Source organism: Protobothrops mucrosquamatus, unplaced genomic scaffold (assembly GCF_001527695.2).
Source record: "Protobothrops mucrosquamatus isolate PMUCROS unplaced genomic scaffold, P.Mucros_1.0 scaffold703, whole genome shotgun sequence".
Lineage (NCBI taxonomy): Eukaryota > Metazoa > Chordata > Lepidosauria > Squamata > Viperidae > Protobothrops > Protobothrops mucrosquamatus.
The window spans coordinates 22,093-43,059 of record NW_015386985.1 but is presented as its reverse complement, the minus strand read 5'-3'; the positions used below and the strand labels follow the sequence as shown (position 1 = coordinate 43,059).

General features: G+C 45.2%; 1 protein-coding gene across 1 annotated transcript in view; it reads left to right on the top strand.

Annotated features, from left to right (window-relative positions):
- Nucleotides 1-11,489: 11,489 nt before the first annotated feature.
- LOC114922712 (zinc finger protein 774-like) overlaps nt 11,490-20,967 on the top strand; it is a 26,332-nt gene continuing 16,854 nt past the window's right edge. The window contains exons 1-3 of the mRNA XM_029284538.1: nt 11,490-12,167; nt 13,493-13,619; nt 19,470-20,257. Of these exons, the coding sequence (XP_029140371.1) occupies nt 11,490-12,167; nt 13,493-13,619; nt 19,470-20,257 (1,593 nt within the window). The remainder of the gene's footprint in view (nt 12,168-13,492; nt 13,620-19,469; nt 20,258-20,967) is intronic.

Genomic DNA, 20,967 nt, shown 5'->3' with positions numbered 1-20,967 from the left:
GGATGCGTTTTCGGGGCTGGTCCCAATTCCGCCCTCGGCTGCTCCTTGTTGAGTCCCTCTTCCAGGTTATCGGTCATTTTTCTTCCAGGTGAGATGATTTTGGCTCAAGGCTAAGTTGGCTCTTCCACTCCGTAGCAGCCAGCATCCCAGAAAACTTTCTATCCAGCTTTTTTGGTCTTGCGGTGGGTCTTCTGAACAGGTTGGCAGGTCAAGCCAGTGCGTCTCCTACAGGTGATCTCTTGGGCTGAGATTCTCTGCTGAAAAGAGACACAATGCAGCAAGTTTAATGTGTTGTGCAGACCCGATGTCAACGCTGCAAATACTGTATATTCTTGCTTTGACAATATGCAGAACTGTCTGGTATTTTTATAGTTAAATCAGGCAACAGTGAAAGCCCAGGAAAAAGAAACCGGAAGTAAATCACATCTTCCAAGTTAATTGGAAGATGTGAACCATGACCCCAAAATAGGGGCGGGGAAAAATTATTAGAATGTATGTGTAACCGGAAGGAATCCAGATCTAAGCATTTCCACCATGCTGTACTGACGTCTCTGTAACCTTAATAAATGCTTTTAGGAAAAAATATGCCTGAAAGTCCTTTTAAGTGTTTCGTTAATCAGACACATGACACCCGGCACATTGTGGGTTACTCAATAATCCATGATTAAACAATGATCGCTCAGCACAGTGTGTGAAACCAGTCATCAAAAGGAATGTGTTCTCTTACCTCACATAATGTACCAGTTTCCATGGCTAATCATATCCTTTCTATGGGATCCACTGAAGACAACCCACTCATCATGGATTTGATTAGTCTAAAGAAAAGAAGAAATAGGGGAGACATGATAGCAGTGTTCCAGTATCTGAGGGGCTGCCACAAAGAAGAGGGGGTCACGTTATTCACCAAAGGACCAAAGGGAAGGACGAGAAACAATGGTTGGAAACTGATCAAAGAGAGAAGCAACCTGGATTTAAGGAGAAGCTTCCTGACAGTGAGGACAATCAACCAGTGGAACAGCTTTGCCTCCAGAAATTGTGGGCGCTCCATTGCTGGAAGTTTTTAAAAAGAGACTGGACAATCACCTGTCTGAGATGGTATAGGTCCTCCTGCTTGAGCAGGGGGCTGGACTAGAAGATCTCCAAGGTCCCTTCCAGATTCTATTCCTATTCTATTCCTATTCTTACTCTACTCTACTCTACTCTACTCTACTCTACTCTACTCTACTCTACTCTACTCTACTCTACTCTACTCTACTCTACTCGCTATGCATCATCAAGCACCGAAGAAGCATTTTCATAAATTTGAAACTCTATATTATGGGTGTCAAACTCACCATGTGTCGCAACGTATTGCAACTTTTTTCGCATTGCCGGAGCTGGAGTGGGCGTGGCCTCTGCATGATGCAACCAGCCCGCAGGCCAGCAGTTTGATACCCCTGCTCTATATAGTACCATAAAACACTGATTTCTAAAATGGATATTTGTCCCTGGGAATTTTGATGCATAATCTTTGCTTGCACCAGATACACCCAATCTATATGGATTCTGGGTGGCATACAGGGGTTTTATGTAGATCAGGGGTAGGCAACCTTGGCTCTTTTATGACTCGTAAACTTCAATTCCTGGCTCAGGAATTCTGGGAGTTGAAGTCCACGAGTCATAGAAGAACCAAGATTGCCTACCCCTGATGTAGATACTAAAAACGCAATCATTGTCAGCCCCACTTGGTAGACCAGAGCAAAAATAAATAAATCAACTCTATAAGAAGAGCAAACCTCCTTTTATTGAAACTGGCTGTAATAACAGGAACTTGCAAGTCTGATTGTACTGTCCCTCTTCCTCCCCCTTCTTATACTCCAGTGCAGGGGTAGGCAACCTTGGCTCTTTTATGACCTGTGGACTTCAACTCCCAGAATTCCTGAGCCAGCCATGCTGAGGGGGAAGGGAGAGGTTTCCAAGCTGAGCCATGGCTGGCTCAGGAATTCTGGGAGTTGAAGTCCACGAGTCATAAAAGAGCCAAGGTTGCCTACCCCTGCTCCAGTGAATGAGGGAGGCCTCTGATCTGCTCCTGAATGTTATAGGTCAGTGATGGCGAACCTTTTAGAGATTGAGTGCCCAAAGTGCAACCCAAAACCCACTTATGCATCGTCGGGTGCCAGGTGGGTGTGGCCCATTGGTTGGGTGTGGCCTATGGGTGGGCGTGGCTGCGGTGGTAACAGCAGACTGGGTGGGACTAAAAAGTTCAATCAATCAATTCCAACTTTGCAAGATGTTTTTTTTCCTGCAAGAAGTTGAAATTGACTGATTGAACCTTTTTTTTTTTTTNTCTGGATCTCTGCGGGAAGGATGGCCAGGAACTGCTCCAGGATCAGCAGCTCCACGATCTGCTCCTTGGTGTGCTTCTCCGGCTTCAGCCACCGGTGACAGAAGTCTCGAAGCTGGACGCAAGCTTCCCGGGGCCCCTCGGCTTCTTTGTAGCAAAAATGCCGAAAACGTTGACGCTGCCACTCCTGGCAGCTGGCTTCTTCTCGCAAGATGGCCGCCCTCATTTTCCCATCAGTCTCCTGGGCGTTGAGGTTTCCATTAGCCTTCTCGGCTTCTCTGGGGCCAGGCGGCCAGCGGCTTCCCCACCCACAAGCCTCTTCCACTCCCTCCAAGCCATCCCTAAAGGCCTTGAGGTCCTCCTGCCGCATGGCGGGCTCCGACAGCTGTGGTTTGCTCCGGTCGGATAAAAGGGCCCAAAGTTTCTTTTTGGGGGATTCCTGCCATTGAGGCATCAGAGTTTGGGGTCGCCCTTCCTCTGGCTCAGCCTTAATCTGTGTGCCCAAATGGTTGGGTCTGGGATGCGTTTTCGGGGCTGGTCCCAATTCCGCCCTCGGCTGCTCCTTGTTGAGTCCCTCTTCCAGGTTATCAGTCATTTTTCTTCCAGGTGAGATGATTTTGGCTCAAGGCTAAGTTGGCTCTTCCACTCCGTAGCAGCCAGCATCCCAGAAAACTTTCTATCCAGCTTTTTTGGTCTTGCGGTGGGTCTTCTGAACAGGTTGGCAGGTCAAGCCAGTGCGTCTCCTACAGGTGATCTCTTGGGCTGAGGTTCTCTGCTGAAAAGAGACACAATGCAGTAAGTTTAATGTGTTGTGCAGACCCGATGTCAACGCTGCAAATACTGTATATTCTTGCTTTGACAATATGCAGAACTGTCTGGTATTTTTATAGTTAAATCAGGCAACAGTGAAAGCCCGGGAAAAAGAAACCGGAAGTAAATCACATCTTCCAAGTTAATTGGAAGATGTGAACCATGACCCCAAAATAGGGGCGGGGAAAAATGATTAGAATGTATGTGTAACGGAAAAGAATCCAGATCTAAGCATTTCCACCATGCCGTACTGACGTCTCTGTAACCTTAATAAATGCTTTTAGGAAAAAATATGCCTGAAAGTCCTTTTAAGTGTTTCGTTAATCAGACACATGACACCTGGCACATTGTGGGTTACTCAATAATCCATGATTAAACAATGATCGCTCAGCATAGTGTGTGAAACCAGTCGTCAAAAGAAATGTGTTCTCTTACTTCACATAATGTACCAGTTTCCATAGCTAATCATATCCTTTCTATGGGATCCACTGAAAGCAACCCACTCATCATGGGTTTGGCTAGTCTAGAGAAAAGAAGAAACAGGGGAGACATGATAGGAGTGTTCCAGTATCTGAGGGGCTGCCACAAAGAAGAGGGGGGTCACGTTATTCACCAAAGCACCAGAGGGAAGGACAAGAAACAATGGTTGGAAACTGATCAAAGAGAGAAGCAACCTGGATTTAAGGAGAAGCTTCCTGACAGTGAGGACAATCAACCAGTGGAACAGCTTTGCCTCCAGAAATCGTGGGCGCTCCATCGCTGGAAGTTTTTAAAAAGACACTGGGCAATCACCTGTCTGAGATGGTATAGGTCCTCCTGTTTGAGCAGGGGGCTGGACTAGAAGACATCCAAGGTCCCTTCCAGATTCTATTCCTATTCTATTCCTATTCCTATTCCTATTCCTATTCTATTCTATTCTATTCTATTCTATTCTATTCTATTCTATTCTATTCTATTCTACTCTACTCTACTCTACTCTACTCTACTCTACTCTATTCCTATTCTACTCTACTCGCTATGCATCATCAAGCACCGAAGAAGCATTTTCATAAATTTGAAACTCTATATTATGGGTGTCAAACTCACCATGTGTCGCAACATATCGCGACTTTTTTCGCATTGCCGGAGCTGGAGTGGGCGTGGCCTCCGCATGATGCAACCGGTCCGCAGGCCAGCAGTTTGACACCCCTGCTCTATATAGTACCATAAAACACTGACTGATTCCTAAAATGGATATTTGTCCCTGGGAATTTTGATGCATAATATTTATTTGCACCAGATACACCCAATCTGTATGGATTCTGGGTGGCATACAGGGGTTTTATGTAGATCAGGGGTAGGCAACCTTGGCTCTTTTATGACTCGTGGACTTCAATTCCTGGCTCAGGAATTCTGGGAGTTGAAGTCCACAAGTCATAAAAGAGCCAAGGTTGCCTACCCCTGATGTAGATACTAAACCACAATCATTGTCAGCCCTATTTGGTAGACCAGAGCAAAAAAATAAATCAACTCTATAGGAAGAGCAAACCTCCTTTTATTGAAACTGGCTGTAATAACAGGATCTTGCAAGTCTGATTGTATTGTCCCTCCCCCCCCCTTTTTTTTTAATACTCCATGGCAGGGGTAGGCAACCTTGGCTCTTTTATGACTCATGGACTTCAACTCCCAGAATTCCTGAGCCAGCCATGCTGAGGGAAAAGGGAGAGTTTCCAAGCTGAGCCATGCTGGCTCAGGAATTCTGGGAGTTGAAGTCCACGAGTCATAAAAGAGCCAAGGTTGCCTACCCCTGCTCCAGTGAATGAGGGAGGCCTCTGATCTGCTCCTGAATGTTATAGGTCAGTGATGGCGAACCTTTTAGAGACTGAGTGCCCAAAGTGCAACCCAAAACCCACTTATGCATCGTCGGGTGCCAGGTGGGTGTGGCCCATTGGTTGGGTGTGGCCCATTGGGTGGGCATGGCTGCGGTGGTAACAGCAGACTGGGTGGGACTAAAAAGTTCAATCAATCAATTCCAACTTTGCAAGATGTTTTTTTTCCTGCAAGAAGTTGAAATTGACTGATTGAACCTTTTTTTTTTTTTTGCACATGGCGGCGGAGGCCTAAAGCGAAAAGGTTTTATAAAACCCAGCTGAAGGCCTAGGACTGGAGCGACGGCATGCGCGCCCACAGAGAGGGCTCTGAGTGCCGCCTCTGGCACCCGTGCCATAGGTTCGCCTCCACTGTTATAGGTAATCCTTCAGTTACGAATGTAATGGAGCTTGCCCATCACAGTTGTAACTCGTGATGGTCGTAAAGCAGGTCACCATGTGACCAACCTGCTTTTATGACCTTTCTTGTGGCAGTTTTTAAGTAAATGCCATTAAGTGAAGCAATGTTTTGGTATGAGTGCTGTTTTGCTGACAACTGGAAGTAAATCCCAGTTTTTGATGAAACCATCACAAAACACCGCCACGTGCCACGGGGTGCTACAAATGGCCGTTAGGTGTGGTCCACTTGCTGATTGCCCAAAATGCGGGCGTGTGGCCACACTAGAAGCCACAATTGGAACTTCAAATCCCAGTCCTACAGTAGGTACCCCCAGGGAGATCCGTCATAACTTTGAACAGTTACTAAGCAACCAGTCATAAATTGAGGCCTACCCTTATATTGCTTTTCTGTTCCTCAAAAATGTTTCAGCCTCTTTTGCCTAGATTAGGCTTTCTCCATCAAGATCGTCTTTGTTATTCAGATGTTAAAACAACGATGCCTTTAATAGTAACATAGTGAGTAACTTAGTAAAATAGAAAAGCTGCTACTCACAGCTGTTACTCACAGGGGGAGAGGGGGAAAGCATGACAGCATTTTAAAATCTCAAACTCCAATACAAAAAAAAACAAATCCTGACAATAGCACCATAAGTAGAAGCATAATAGGAAGGCGGGCACAATCAAGCAAAGATTATTTCATGTTATTAATTGTGAATTTCCAGGCAAAAGACTAAGTAAATCAGAACACATGTTCCCACTCCTTTGCAGACAAATCCTTCGCCATCAGCCCCATCTTCCAGAGCTCTGGGCCCTGCAGAGGGTCCACAAACCGCACAACGGTGCATCGTTTCTACCCAATCACAACTCCCATTATCCCCAACCAGCACAAGCCTGCCAGCTAATGATGGGAGCTGCAGTCCAGCTTTCCAGGATCGGGAGTGTGCCTGGTGGAACAAAAATGTGACATGCCGGCTGCATGCAGCCAAGGAGTTGTTGTTTTGTCAGGGGTTGTGGGGAGAGTGGACCCTTACCTGCAAAAACAACCCCTGAACTCAGTGGAAATTTCTTCTAAGTCAGCCAGGCAGACACCCAAACATGGTTGAGATAGGATCTGTCTGAGAATGGAACCCGAGATGAAGTTAAGTCTGAAGAGGAAGGAAAAGGAGTCATTAAAAAAAGCTCAGGATAATAATTCTGGATTTCTCTTTGAATTCCGCTCTTCTTCCCATGAAAAGAAATGCAGATTTAAGGCATTTTTCACAGATCAACAGCCTCGTTCAAGGCGGGAAGAAGAGAGGGCAAATTCAAAAGCTAGATTCTTCCTCCCCCCAAAGGAAGTAGGGCAGAAAAGGGTATGTTTTTCATCCTTTCCCCCCCTCCTCTCCACTTTTTACTGAAATCCTTACTACATTTCCGGCTATCTCTGGCAACCAAACTCTCTGTTCACTTAACTCTTTGGAGACATTGTCCGAGGAGAGCCTTGTTCAACCTGCAGCTGCATTTCCCACCCCTGGCAATGGTGAGATGGGTGGACTTCAACTCCCAGAATGCCTCAGGCAGCATGGCCACTGCTAAGAATGATGGGAGTTGAAGTCCCCAAGTTGGGAATCACTGATGTACCGTAGACAATTATCAGGAGTCTGGGGGGCATGTTTCCTGACTAACAGATTTTCTTAAAAAACACAAAACAGAAGTATACAAACGTTTAAGCCTTTTAGTAAAATGTATTATTCTGAAAAGGTGACGTTGCGCTCCCGAGTTTCAACTTTTTGGTGGATGGCAAAAGCTGAAGACTTTATTGGAAAACTTTTGTCTGTATCTGCTGGACTATAGTGGCTGGATTCACACAGCATGTGAATCTCATGAAATATCCACCATATTATGGTTTAATCTGATGCCCCGGCTCACCAGCATGTAATACTCAATATGTCTTGGTTTTTACATACCTATTTGAGTGTCTGCGGAGATTCTCAGTCATCCGGTCATGGTTGTCTCAAATGAGCTCTTTCAAGAGGCAACTGGATTTTTTTGTTTTTCTTTGAAGGAGTATAAATCCTTCCATTCCCCACCATCCAGTCAAGAGCTCAAGAAGCTTCTTGGATGAGAAGCGAAACGTCTTCAAAGAAAAAAAATCAAGAAAGTCCCGTTGCCTCTTGGAAAAGTACCTTTTGAGATACCTATTTGAGATTGCAAACCATGATTTATGGTTATTTGGCATGCCGTGCCAAGGTATAATGCGCAACATCACACCATTTAAATCAATATTTCTCAATTTCTAGAACTTTTAAGATATTTGGATGGGGTTCCTGTACATATATTGGCCAGGTTGGGGAAGGCTAACCCTAGGGAATAAAGATTTGATTCAAGAGTACAGAGAAGAGCAACAAAGATGATTAGGGGACTGGAGGCTAAAGCATATAAGGAACGGTTGCTGGAATTGGGTATGTCTAGTCTAATGAAGAGAAGGACGAGGGGGGACAGGATAGCAGTGTTCCAGTATCTTAGGGGCTGCCACAAAGAAGAGGGAGTCAAGCTATTTTCCAAGGCGCCTGAAGGCAGGACAAGAAGCAACGGATGGAAACTGATCAAGGAGAGAAGCAACCTAGAACTAAGGAGAAACTTCCCGACAGTTAAAACAATTAACCAGTGGAACAACCTGCCTCCAGAAGCGGTGAATGCTCCAACACTGGAAGTTTTTAAGAAGAGACTGGACAGCCATTTGTCCGAAATGGTATAGGGTTTCCTGCCTGAGCAGGGGGTTGGACTATAGAAGAATGGTCACTTAAAGTCTCAAATTTAGCAGAAATGGCCAAGATTTCCGCATATGTGAAGGATTATTCACAAGAAAGATATATTTCGGTTTGGAGAAGATGGATAGATTATATTGAGAAGAAATATGGGATCAAAAAGTTTCATTTGGTTTTTGAGTGAATTTTAGAGTATTATTGTTGTTATACAGTTTATTTATCCTTATTTTTAATTATTAATATATTATTATTATTATTGTGTTTAATCTTAATATATTTTATGTTAAAAAGAGAGTTAAAAGGATTTTACAGATTTGTTGTTCTAATAATTGATTAATGTTAGTTAGAATATGATTATTCTATTGTTAATTTAAGAAGAGACTGGACAGCCATTTGTCTGAAATGGTATACTATAGGGTTTCCTGCCTGAGCAGGGGGTTGGACTAGATGACCTCCAAGGTCCCTTCCAACTTTTTATCATCATCATCATCATCATCATCAAGTTGCTAAGTCAGAACAAGGCTTGTTGGATTTAGGCTAAACCGGTTGTGTGAATCCGGCCTCTGTTCTTTGGAAACCCAGGCTTAGCAAGCTGGGCAAGGTTATCCCAGGGGGTTATTTCCATAAACCACCTTTATTCGGCGCCACTTTTAAACCCAGCCAGCCAAAAATACTAGGGAAGAGGTGGATTTGTCTTCTGCGGTCTTGAAGGGTTAAAGGAAAGAAAAGTCCTCCTCCTCCTTTTCCTAGAGTGGCCCCCAGGAGAAGCTGCGCTGAGGGGAGGGGGCCGTTCTCTCTCTTTTCCTCCCCTGCGTGGTCCCGACCTTTCGTTCCGCACGGAAACGCTGCCTGGACTGTTTTGCGATTGGCTGCGTCTCCCAGCTAGCGCGAGGGGTTTCGGGAGTTGTAGTCCAGCAACATCCGGACGGCAATGTGTTTGGAAAGGGAATGAAGTAAAATGCTAGGACAGTGTTTCTCAACCTTGACCATTTTAAGGCATGTGGACTTCAACTCCCAGAATTCCACAGCCAGCATTGCTGGCTGTGGAATTCTGGGAGTTGAAGTCCACATGCCTTAAAATGGTCAAGATTGAGAAACACTGTGCTAGGAACTTGTGATCAAACTTTTGCAATTCGACAAAGGGGTTAAATGGGCTGAGTGTTGATTTCCTAGAGAAGCAGAGAGCTATTTTGGCAAAGGAGGGTCACAGATGGCATAATCTACTTCCTGCTCCGCTTCCCGTGGGAAAGTAGGATTTAACTTTCCCAGGCTTAGGATCCACGGTGATATATTTATTTTTCTGTGTTTTAGGTATGAGTATGGGCGTGGGGGAACCGTGCCTAGCAAAACGAGATGACGGAGTTAGGCTTTCTGGTTTTGCTTTATTTTTAAGTGCTGGCTGAGCTGGGATGAGGTTGATTGCTGTGCCCGCCAGGCAGAAATTAAACCGGTGTAGTTTCTCTCCAGCAGCGCCTTTTTTTATATGCTGGGAAAGTGCTTCTGCTAAATTTCTGCTGCAAAGTTCACACGTTGTGCTAAGCCCGATTTATACACTGAACAATCCTTAGCCATCTGGTTGTGCATGATAACGCTAAACTCAGACCTAAACACATGGCTTAATGATGTGTGCACGTTTTGGATTTCTGTACTTAGAAATGACCTTCTTTTTAAAAATTCTGTGAACTTTTCTCCTAGCCCCCCCCTCCTGCTTTGCAGAAGATATATATATATTTTATCCAGCAGACATCTGGCTTATAATCTATGAGAAAGGAAAGCAGATGGGTCTGGAGTTGCAATCCTGATACCTGATACCTGGCTAGGCGTCTCTGGTGATCATAAAATGCTACGAAAAAGATATAGGTTATTTCTAAATTGCATCCCCCACAACATGAGAGCATCTCAAGTGCCATTCTTACTAATATATGAGCAGCTGCTCTATGTCTACTTCAGAATAAAGAATGATAAGTTATATTATACCTAGTATATACACTGGCCATTAAAAATATATCCTGCCTTTATTATTTTTATAAATAAGACTGTGAACATGCCTAATATTCCTTCCTCCTCCTATTTCCCCAATCAACAACTGTGTGAAAGGAGCTGGGTTGAGAATGAGCAACTAACTAACCCAAAGTCACCCAGCTACCTTCCATGCCTAAGGTGGGGCTAGAACTCACAGTCTCTAGGACAGTGGTTCTCAACCTTTTTAATGCCACGACCCCAACCGGTCGTAAGTCGAGGACTAAACCGGTCGTAAGTCGAGGACTAAACCGGTCGTAAGTCGAGGACTTTCCCTGCCTGGGAGCGCCACGCATGCGTGGTTCCGCCCCCTGCGCCGGCCGAGGCGTAGCTGGCAAACAGCAGAGACGGAGCAGGCCGACCACCAGCTGGCCCAGCCCAAGGGAGGTAAGGCACCCGCTGGAAAAGGGGAAAAAAATGGCGGACAAAAAAAATGGCGGACAGCCTTGCTTGGCGACCCCCATGAAATGGTCGATCGACCCCAAATGGGGTCCCGACCCACAGGTTGAGAACCACTGCTCTAGGAGGTGTGGCCCTTTACTACTAAATCAAATTGCTCTTGTAATTCTTGGGAAAAAATTAAAGGGCAGATCTGGAAAAAAGTGGCAAATCTGAAAAATCTTCATAAAGATAAAAAAAAAACTTTGTTTACAACTTAGTTTTACAAAGCAAAATTCAAGAACGAAACCAAGAAAATAACTTTAATTTAATTTAAATAAATCTAAAGGGCAGCTTTCTGAAATATTCTGCAAGTAGTGAGGATGACCATTTGTCAATTATATTATGATTTCTGTGTAGCATGCTGTCCATTGTGTACAAACTTTATGTAATTCATTACCGGTAAAAAATTTAAGAGCAGTAATGACTAATAAAAACTAAATTAGGACAATGAAAAAAATAACAAAAAATTAAAAATAAAAGTGCAATAAAAAGGTAGAAAAGAGAAAGACATAAATATATATATATAAAGTAGCTTGTAATATTCTTCCCAGCAGCTGTAAGTACAATTATAACCTCGTTCTAAAGTTCCATCATGACTCTCTAATATCTATAATTTGTCACAAACATCTTTAGTTTATTAATAATCTTAGCCATCTAAAATTGAATAGATTTGCCGGCTTGTTATTTTATTTTGCGTGTCTTGGCCTTGCTCAACTCTTGTCCTCCTTTTAAAATTTCTCCTTAGGAACTCGAACCGTTTCTCATGGCAAGAAAACTGATACTGCTCAACTACCCCGTGGCCTGAAATACACTGTGGGGTGTTGATATCCAAAGCAGCCGCTTCACTGGGTGGGATTCACACATTCAGTTGGCTCAAGCCGTCATCGGTGGCAGGAAGAGGACATGGCCTCTGAGCAAAGAGTTGTGATGCCTCTGGGTCTTTTTCAAGAGGTTGGAATTCAACAGGAAGTGAAAGCAGAGCAGGCAGAGTCCATCCTGTTTGAATCGGGGAGCCGGAAAGACCCGCCCATCTTGCTCACTGGCAACAGGGAGGAATTCTGGGAAAGAACTGGAGTTGGCTGTCCAAACGGACTGCAGCAGCCTTGGGAAGCCCAGCTGCAGGCTTTCTTGAGAGCGATGGAGTCTTCCCAACCTCGGGCAAGTGGGAAGAGGAACCATTCAAGGTTCAGCGCGGATGTCCAGCTGATGGCCAACAGTCTCCTGGCAAAAGACCAAGGGGAGGAGGGTGGGAAGGTGAAGGAAAAGATCCAGCCCATCGAAGAAGCATTGGGCACCGATCTGGAGCGCCAACGTTTCCGGCAGTTTGGCTATCAGGAGGCTGAAGGCCCCCGAGAGGTTTGCCACCAGCTCTGGGAACTTTGCCATCGGTGGCTGAAGCTGGAGAGACACACCAAGGAGCAGATCCTGGAGCTGGTGGTTCTGGAGCAGTTCCTGGCCATCCTTCCCGCAGAAATGCAGAGCTGGGTGAGGCAAGGGAAACCGGAGAGCTGCCCCCATGCTGTGGTCCTGGCAGAGGGTTTCCTGCTGAGGCAGCAACAGGGAGCAAAGCAGGTGGGGCAGGTAAGAGGCTGGGTGGTTAAACCTGAGTGTCAGAGTGGGGGATTGGGAGTGGGGAATCTTCCGTTCGGTTGGACTTCCATTCCCCTAATCCACACTTGGAATTCTGCATCCAGCTTTGGTCGCCACAATGTAAAAAAGATGTCAAGACTCTGGAAAGAGTGCAGAGAAGAGCAACAAAGATGATTAGGGGACTGGAGGCTAAAGCATATAAGGAACGGTTGCTGGAATTGGGTATGTCTAGTTCAGTGGTGGCGAACCTATGGCACGGGTGCCAGAGGCGGCACTCAGAGCCCTTTCTGTGGGCACGCGCACTGTCGCCCCAGTCCTAGGCCTTCAGCTGGGTTTTATAAAACCTTTTCGCTTTAGGCTTCCACCGCTGGGTGCAAAAAAAAAAAAAAAGGTTCAATCAGTCAATTTCAACTTCTCGCTGAAAAAAAAAGATCTTGCAAAGTTGAAATGGATTGATTGAACTTTTTAGTCCCACCCAGTCTGCCGTTACCACCGCAGCCACGACCACCCAATGGGCCACACCCACCCGGCACTCGACGATGCATAAGTCGGTTTTGGGTTGAAGTTTGGGCACTCGGTCTGTAAAAGGTTCGCCATCACTGGTCTAGTTTAACGAAGAGAAGGACGAGGGGGGACATGATAGCAGTGTTCCAGTATCTCAGGGGCTGCCACAAAGAAGAGGGAGTCAAGCTATTCTCCGAAGCGCCTGAAGGTAGGACAAGAAGCAACGGGTGGAAACTAATCAAGGAAAGAAGCAACCTGGAACTAAGGAGAAATTTCCTGGGAGAACAATTAACCAGTGGAACAACCTGCCTCCAGAAGTTGTGGTGCTCCATCAGTGAAGGCTTTTAAGAAGAGATTGGACAACCATTTGCCTGAAATAGTATAGGGTTTCCTGCCTGAGCAGGGGGTTGGACTAGATGACCTCCAAGGTCCCTTCCAACATTATTATTATTATTATTATTATTATTATTATTATTATTATTATTATTATTATTAGATAGTGCTCCAGATGTTTGGGGATTTGCACCCAAGACGCCTATTACTATCAGTATTATCTTTTCTTGCTTTTTATGTTCTACTTCTCTTTGCTGGTCTTTTATATTTTGTATTTTTCCCCAGTATAATTTATTAAGACCGTATGTTTTATAATTTATTTATACGGTATAATTTACACTGCATAATTTGTAATCATGTTTACACTACGTATTTTATTATTCTTTGCGTCTGGTTCTTCTCGCTTTCCTCTTTTGCTTTACAAAAGTCCTTCATTTCAAGTCGGTAGAAATCTTTGCTCGTCTCTCCTTTGAATTCAGGTGGGTTTCCGCAAAGGTTGGACTGGATCCCCTGAACTGAGAACCCTCCTTTCCAGTGAACGGCAGAAGAAGCCTCCCTTCATGGAGATCAAACAAGAGACGGACAAGGAATCACACTTGCTGTTAGGTAAGGATCCTTTGGGATGGTATCCTCACCTTCCTGTTGGGGTTTTAGTGGATCCCAAGCAGTGGGGTCTCCCAACGGTGGGAGATGACTGCTCAGAAGCCCCCACCCCATCTGTCCGATTGCCACAGGATGACAAGGCTAGTGTTCTGTCCCAACCTTTGTGAGTCCTTGTTATGCTCACAAGGAGAAACCCCTTTTCCAAACAAGCAGGCTGGAACCGCAGGGAAAAAACCAATCCCCTTTTATTATTCACAGACCTGAGTCAATGTCCAAGGCAAACAAACACAATTCACAGAAACTCGATCCTCAACACGAACGGTTGCCTTTGGCAACTAGCACCTCCTACATCTTCCCTTTTATTATGCAGCCAAGGCGTGGCTTCCTAATGCCTTCTCCTTTGCCTTTGGAGCCGCTCCGTTGCATTCCTCTGTCCTACTCGCTTCTCTTGCCAGCGTTTTCGTGCATCCTGGATATCTCCCAGCTGTGCTTCATCACTGTCCAACTCAGGCTTCCAGCACAGCTGTGTCTCAGCCTGAGCGCCAGTAGAGGGGCCAGGCTCTTCGTCCGACTGTAAGTCTTGGAGCTCCTTAGAGCCTTCCTCTGACGTCACTCCAGGCCCCTCCTCCTCCTCCTCTGATTCCCCAGCTGCCGGGTCCACTGGCTGGCGAGGAATCACCACAGATGAACTAGTGGCCAAGAATCAAGATACTAGCCAAATCCTTTGTAGCTTGGCTAAATGATCTTTTGGTGCAGACAAGACTGAGACGGCAGGGATCTTGTCTGCTCTCCAGTGGCTAAGCAGGGTTGGTGATGGAGATCAATAAGAAATCCCCAGTATGGGTAGTCCTTGACTTACGAGTGGTTGCTTGGTGACCATTATGACGGTCTTAGGAAAGCATCAAAACATTCTTAAAGACTCATCATCTCATTCAGGGCGTTCTTTCTTTTTTTTTTTAACTATTACCATCTGGCAGACGGTACAGGATAATAAAAACAAAGACAAATAGGCTGAAAAATAGTTTTTATCCCAGCGCTGTAACCATATTAAATACTAATGGCTAAAACATATAAGGAACGGTTGCTGGAATTGGGTATGTCTAGTTTAATGAAGAGAAGGACGAGGGGGGACAGGATAGCAGTGTTCCAGTATCTCAGGGGCTGCCACAAAGAAGAGGGAGTCAAGCTATTTTCCAAAGCACCTGAAGGCAGGACAAGAAGCAACGGGTGGAAACTAACCAAAGAGAGAAGCAACCTAGAACTAAGGAGAAACTTCCTGACAGTTAGAACAATTAACCAGTGGAACAACCTGCCTCCAGAAGCGGTGAATGCTGCAACACTGGAAGTTTTTAAGAAGAAACTAGACAGCCATTTTTTCCGAAATGGTATAGGGTTTCCTGCCTGAGCAGGGGGTTGGACTTGATGACCTCCAAGGTCCCTTCCAACTTTATTATTATTTTTTTTATTTTTTTTATTATTATTATTATTATTAATAATAATAATAATAATAATAATGTATAGTGCAACATTGAAGTGCAATATTGGGGCAGCGTATTGGTGAATAGAATGTGAAGGATGTGTGTATATAATGTATGTTTTTATTTGTGGTTTTTACTTGTGTGTAGTGTGCGCTGTGGATAGCACTTAATTTCGTTGTGAGTTACACAGTGACAATAAAGATATTCTATTATGGACCACCTAAAAGATACCGACAACTCAGATTTGAAGTTTTGAGGGCCGCCTGCCTCTCCCCCCTGTTCACAGGATTGGATTTGGGGTCACCTGGCAGCTGGACTGTATTTACAGCCATTTGCAGCGTCCCAGTCCTGTGATCCCAACTTACAACATTTTTGCTGAAATAAGCTTTTCCAGTTTTCAGCAAACCACACTCATTTTGGACAATGGGTTCACTCAATGACTGCAGTGCAAAAAAAAAAAAAAAGTCAAATTGGGTCAGTCGTGTGATGGCCTCTTTAATAGCCAGCACGACTTACAAAGATGTTTAGGGAACTGGAGGCTAAAACATATAAGGAATGGTTGCTGGAATTGGGTATGTCTAGTTTAACAAAGAGAAGGACGAGGGGGGACATGATAGCAGTGTTCCAGTATCTCAGGGGCTGCCACAAAGAAGAGGGAGTCAAGCTATTCTCCAAAGCGCCTGAAGGCAGGACAAGAAGCAATGGGTGGAAACTAACCAAGGAGAGAAGCAACCTAGAACTAAGGAGAAACTTCTTGACAGTGAGAACAATTAATCAGTGGAACAACCTGCCCCCAGAAGCGGTGAATGCTCCAACACTGGAAGTTTTTAAGAAGAGACTGGACAGCCATTTGTCCGAAACGGTATAGGGTTTCCTGCTTGAGCAGGGGGTTGGACTAGATGACCCCCAAGGTCCCGTCCAACTTTATTATTATTATTATTATTATTATTATTATTATTATTATTATTATTATTATTACCATCATAAGTCAAGGACTGCATTGTGGGAGATGTCAAAAAAAACCATTGTGGAAGAAGACAGAGGCAAATATTCTGTTGCCAAGAAAACAACACAGAAGCATCTCTATAATCGCAGAAGTTGATCCTGCTCCCTGCTTTAACTAAGGATTTCTCCCAGCTCACCATATTTTTTTTTTGTTTCCTGGTGGTTTTGTTAGTACTATTTAAAATATTTTAATATTCACTTTGGAGGCAATGTTTGGGGCAGGAATTTTAACATGGAGTCAGGAAGTCAGACTTTGCTATTTTGATACGCCCTGGGACAGTGATGGCGAACCTTTTATAATAATAATAATAATAATAATAACAACAACAACAACAACAATAATAATAATAATAATAATAATAATAATAATAGTAATAATGATGATGATGATGATAAAGTTGGAAGGGGCCTTGGAGGTCATCTAGTCCAACCTCCTGCTGAGGCAGGAAACCCTATACCATTTCGGACAAATGGCTGTCCAGTCTCTTCTTAAAAACTTCCAGTGTTGGAGCATTCACTGCTTCTGAAGGAAGGTTGTTCCACTGGTTAATTGTTCTAACTGTCAGGAAGTTTCTCCTTAGTTCTAGGTTGCTTCTCTCCTTGGTTAGTTTCCATCCGTTGCTTCTTGTCCTGCCTTCAGGCGCCTTGGAGAATAGCTTGACTCCCTCTTCTTTGTGGCAGCCCCTGAGATATTGGAACACTGCTATCATGTCCCCCCTGGTCCTTCTCTTCATTAAACTAGACATACCCAATTCCAGCAGCCGTTCCTTATATGTTTTAGCCTCCAGTCCCCTGATCATCTTTGTTGCTCTTCTCTGTACTCTTTTTAGAGTCTCAACATCTTTTTTACATTGTGGTGACCAAAACTGGATGTAGTATTCCAAGTGTGGCCTTACGAAGGCATTGTAAAGTGGTATTAATACTTCACGTGATCTTATTTATTACAAAGTGCCAGGGCCACATCAACATTGTGGTGCCCTCAGGGGGGGCGGGGTGTGTGTGGCCCACTGGGTGGGTGTGGCTGCGCTGGTCACAGCAGACTGAGTGGGCATGGCTAGGGTGAGCATGGCCATCTTGATGTTGCTCATGGGGGGGACACCTGTGGGGGCTGGGCAGGATTGGGGGAGATCCAGGGGGTCTCTGGTGGGTAGGGCGGTGAGCAGGAGACTCATCCTGCGGGATGAGGCAGGGGGTAGGGCGGGGGTGCCGTTGCTGTGGGGCAAGGTGAGACAGGGGTGGCTGCTGCCTGACACCATCAGCCCCCGCACACAGAGGCCAGTGAGTGCATGGGGGCGTGCTCTACCACCTCTACTCAAGCTTGCTAGCCAGCTGCTTCGTCTCCTTTGTGTTGGGTGGGTCTGCTGCTCTGGGGGCGCCAGCGGCGGCCTAATGGGCCTGTGTGAGCTGGCGGCGGCAGGTGTGCCCACAGAGAGGGCTCTGAGTGCCGCCTCTGGCACGGATGCCATAGGTTCGCCATCACTGCCCTGGGATACGGATATTCGCTCTGGACTGCTGCAAAACTAATAAAAGGGATTTTAATAAAGGAGAATATTGGTAGCTCAGGGCTGAAATGAGGGGGTCCTTGGTGCCCTCTGAGCTTGCTTGTTTTCTTGCAGACGTTTCATTACCCAGACTAGGTTAACATCATCATTGCCCACTATCATTATCAAACCTAGCTTGGGTAATCACAGTGATCAGACTAGCACTGTTGATGTTACCTAGTTTGGGTAATGAAACGTCTGCAAGAAAACAAGCCAGCTCAGAGGGCACCAAGGAGGTTTTTGCATAAATTTGCGGATGGAAGAATGAAAGGAAGCCGATGGACCCCTTCTCAGACAAATGAACCTAAATGCATTAAATAAAATATATAGCTATAGTAGGCCGTGTTACAAGCGAAATGCAGTTGTGCTCAAATACTATCATCAAAATATTAAAAATAACAAATCTATAATATTGTAACCTCTTGCCAGCAGGTGTGAGATCGGCCCCCACCCTTTTGGCTTTCTGGAAGGGTCTTAAAAACTGGCTCTGCCAGTTGGCTTGGGGCCCTAATGAGGATACTCTATGACAGGAGTCTTCAAACTTGGCCCTTTTATGATTTGTGGACTTCAACTCCCAGAATTCCTCAAGTCATAAAAGAGCCAAGTTTGAAGACCCCTGCTCTATGATGGGAGTGGAATATCCATACTGTCATCCTATTATGTTCTTCATGGTCTTGATTTTTTAGCCTTTTTCTAATTCTTCTTAATAATAATAATAATAATAATAGTAGTAGTAGTAGTAGTAGTAGTAGTAGTAGTAGTAGTAGTAGTAGTAGTAGTAGTAGTAAAGTTGAAAGGAACCTTGAAGGTCATCTAGTCCAACCCCCTGCTCAGGCAGGAAACCCTATACCATTTCGGACAAATGGCTGTCCAGTCTCTTCTTAAAAACTTCCAGTGTTGGAGCATTCACCGCTTCTGGAAGCAGGTTGTTCCACTGGTTAATTGTTCTCACTGTCAGGAAGTTTCTCCTTAGTTCTAGGTTGCTTTATATTTATGATTGCTTTATATTTATGTCTTTATATTTATGATTTTATCATATTGTAAGCCATTCATAGTTGCTCTGGAAAATGAGATGTGTGGTATATACATTTAATATGAATAAATAACAGTACTAGATGAATTTCTTTACTAGCCCAGTAGATCAGTAACAAAACCTAAATTTTAGTTAGGTGTTAGTGAAAATAAAGTTTGATTTCCCCCCCATCCCCCCCTGTAAACTGTGTAGTGCCAAGGAATCAGTGGGCCTACTGTATTCCTGTCATTGGGTGATCTAAGTGTACAATAAATCTAAACATTGATTATTTTTATTTATTTATTTTTTAAAAAGGGAGAAACATCACATCATCAAAACCCAGTGCTATTTCAGGATGATTCTGGGGTAGATTGGCAGATCTCTGTCCAGAGCAGGGGTAGGCAACCTTGGCTCTTTTATGACTCATGGACTTCAACTCCCAGAATTCCTGAGCCAGCCATGCTGAGGGGAAAGCGAGAAGTTTCCAAGCTCAGCCATGCTGGCTCAGGAATTCTGGGAGTTGAAGTCCACAAGTCATAAAAGAGCCAAGGTTGCCTACCCCTGGTCCAGAGATTAGCGTCCCCAATGGAAAAATGACAATTCAGATTCTGTAACTCAGGGTTGAATCTGTGAGATCGTTGGTCCACTGAGCTTGGTTGTTTTCTTGCAGAGATTTCATTACCTAAACTAGGTAACCTCATCAGTGCTAGTTACCTAGTTTGGCCAATGAAACGTCTGCAAGAAAACAACCAGGCTCAGAGAGCACTAAGGACCCCTCAATTCAGATTTTCACCAGAGGGTTCCCTCTTTTTTCTAGGAGACGCGGAAGAGGACAGCGAGTTGGGAAAGAAGAATAACTCGGAAACTTCCAGAAGAGCTGAGCCAAACTATCTGAAGCAAGATGGTGCCGCTGTAAGCCCGACAGAAACTTATCTTGAAAAAGATCTGGACCAGTTCATCAATTCCCAGGGACGGTATGTTGAGTTGGATAGTGGCACATCTCAGCTTACAACCCTTGCAGGCCGAAGCCAGAACCCTCTGAGTGAGTGTGAGAAACCCTGTCCGTGCTGCAACAAGGACTTACAACTCAAGTGCAACTTCCGAGCGCAGGAGAGAACCCACACGGGCGAAAAGCCGTACAAGTGCTCCGTGTGCGGCAAGGGCTTCAGCACGAGGGCGTATCTGGTCACCCACGCGAGGATCCATACAGGCGAGAAGCCCTACCGGTGCTCCGACTGCGGGAAGGGTTTCTGCGACAACTCCAACCTCATCGTCCACAAAAGGACTCACACAGGCGAGCGACCGTACCAGTGCACCGATTGTGGAAAGAGCTTCCGGGAACGCCCGGTCCTTATTCGGCACCAGCGGATCCACACGGGAGAGAAGCCCTACAAATGCCGAGACTGCGGGAAAGGGTTCAGCCAGAGCTCGGGTCTTTTGGTGCACGAACGCACTCACACCCGAGAGAAGCCGTACACCTGCACCGATTGTGGGAAGGGCTTTGGGGGCAACTCAAATCTGAGGGTGCACATGAGGATCCACACGGGGGAGAAGCCGTACCTGTGTTCCGATTGTGGGAAAACGTTTGGAGACCGATCGCTTCTCGTCAGGCACCAGAACGGCCACCAAGAAGACAAATGTTGATGGAAAATCAAAATCTGGATTTGGAGTGCTAGCGAAATCATAGATATTCATGCACCCTGCTAACTGCAAAGTCTGTCTGCATAGGGCAGTGTTTGTCATACTGGGGCACTTTAAGATGTGTGGACTTCAACTCCCAGAACCCCTCAGTCAACATGGCTGGCTGGGGAATTCTGGGAGTTGAAGTCCACACATCTTACAGTGGCCAAAGTTGAGAAACACTGGTGTTAGCGTACATCTAATGCACGTTGTGGACACCGCAACCTAAAATGGACACCAACAAATTTGGGAGTGAATTCTGAGGAGGACTAACAAGATTTGTTGGTGGGAGGGAGAAAGGCAAGTCCTGTGAAGAACATAATGTGTTTAATCTCCAGAAAAGAAGACTGAGGGAACGTTAAAGTCCTCTGCAGTTTGTGGCTATATTAAATGTAAATAATAATAATAACTTTTCAGGCATTTGAAACATATATATATGTACATCTCCACCCCAGGTCACCCCAACGATGCCCTTGACGTGATGACCCGCTGCCTGGAGGCCGTACGGGTCTGGATGGGGAGGAACAGACTCAGACTCAACCCTTCCAAGACCGAGTGGCTGTGGTTGCCGGCGCCCCGGCATAGTCAGCTGATTCCATCGCTGTCTATAGGGGGCGAAACTTTGGCCCCCTCAG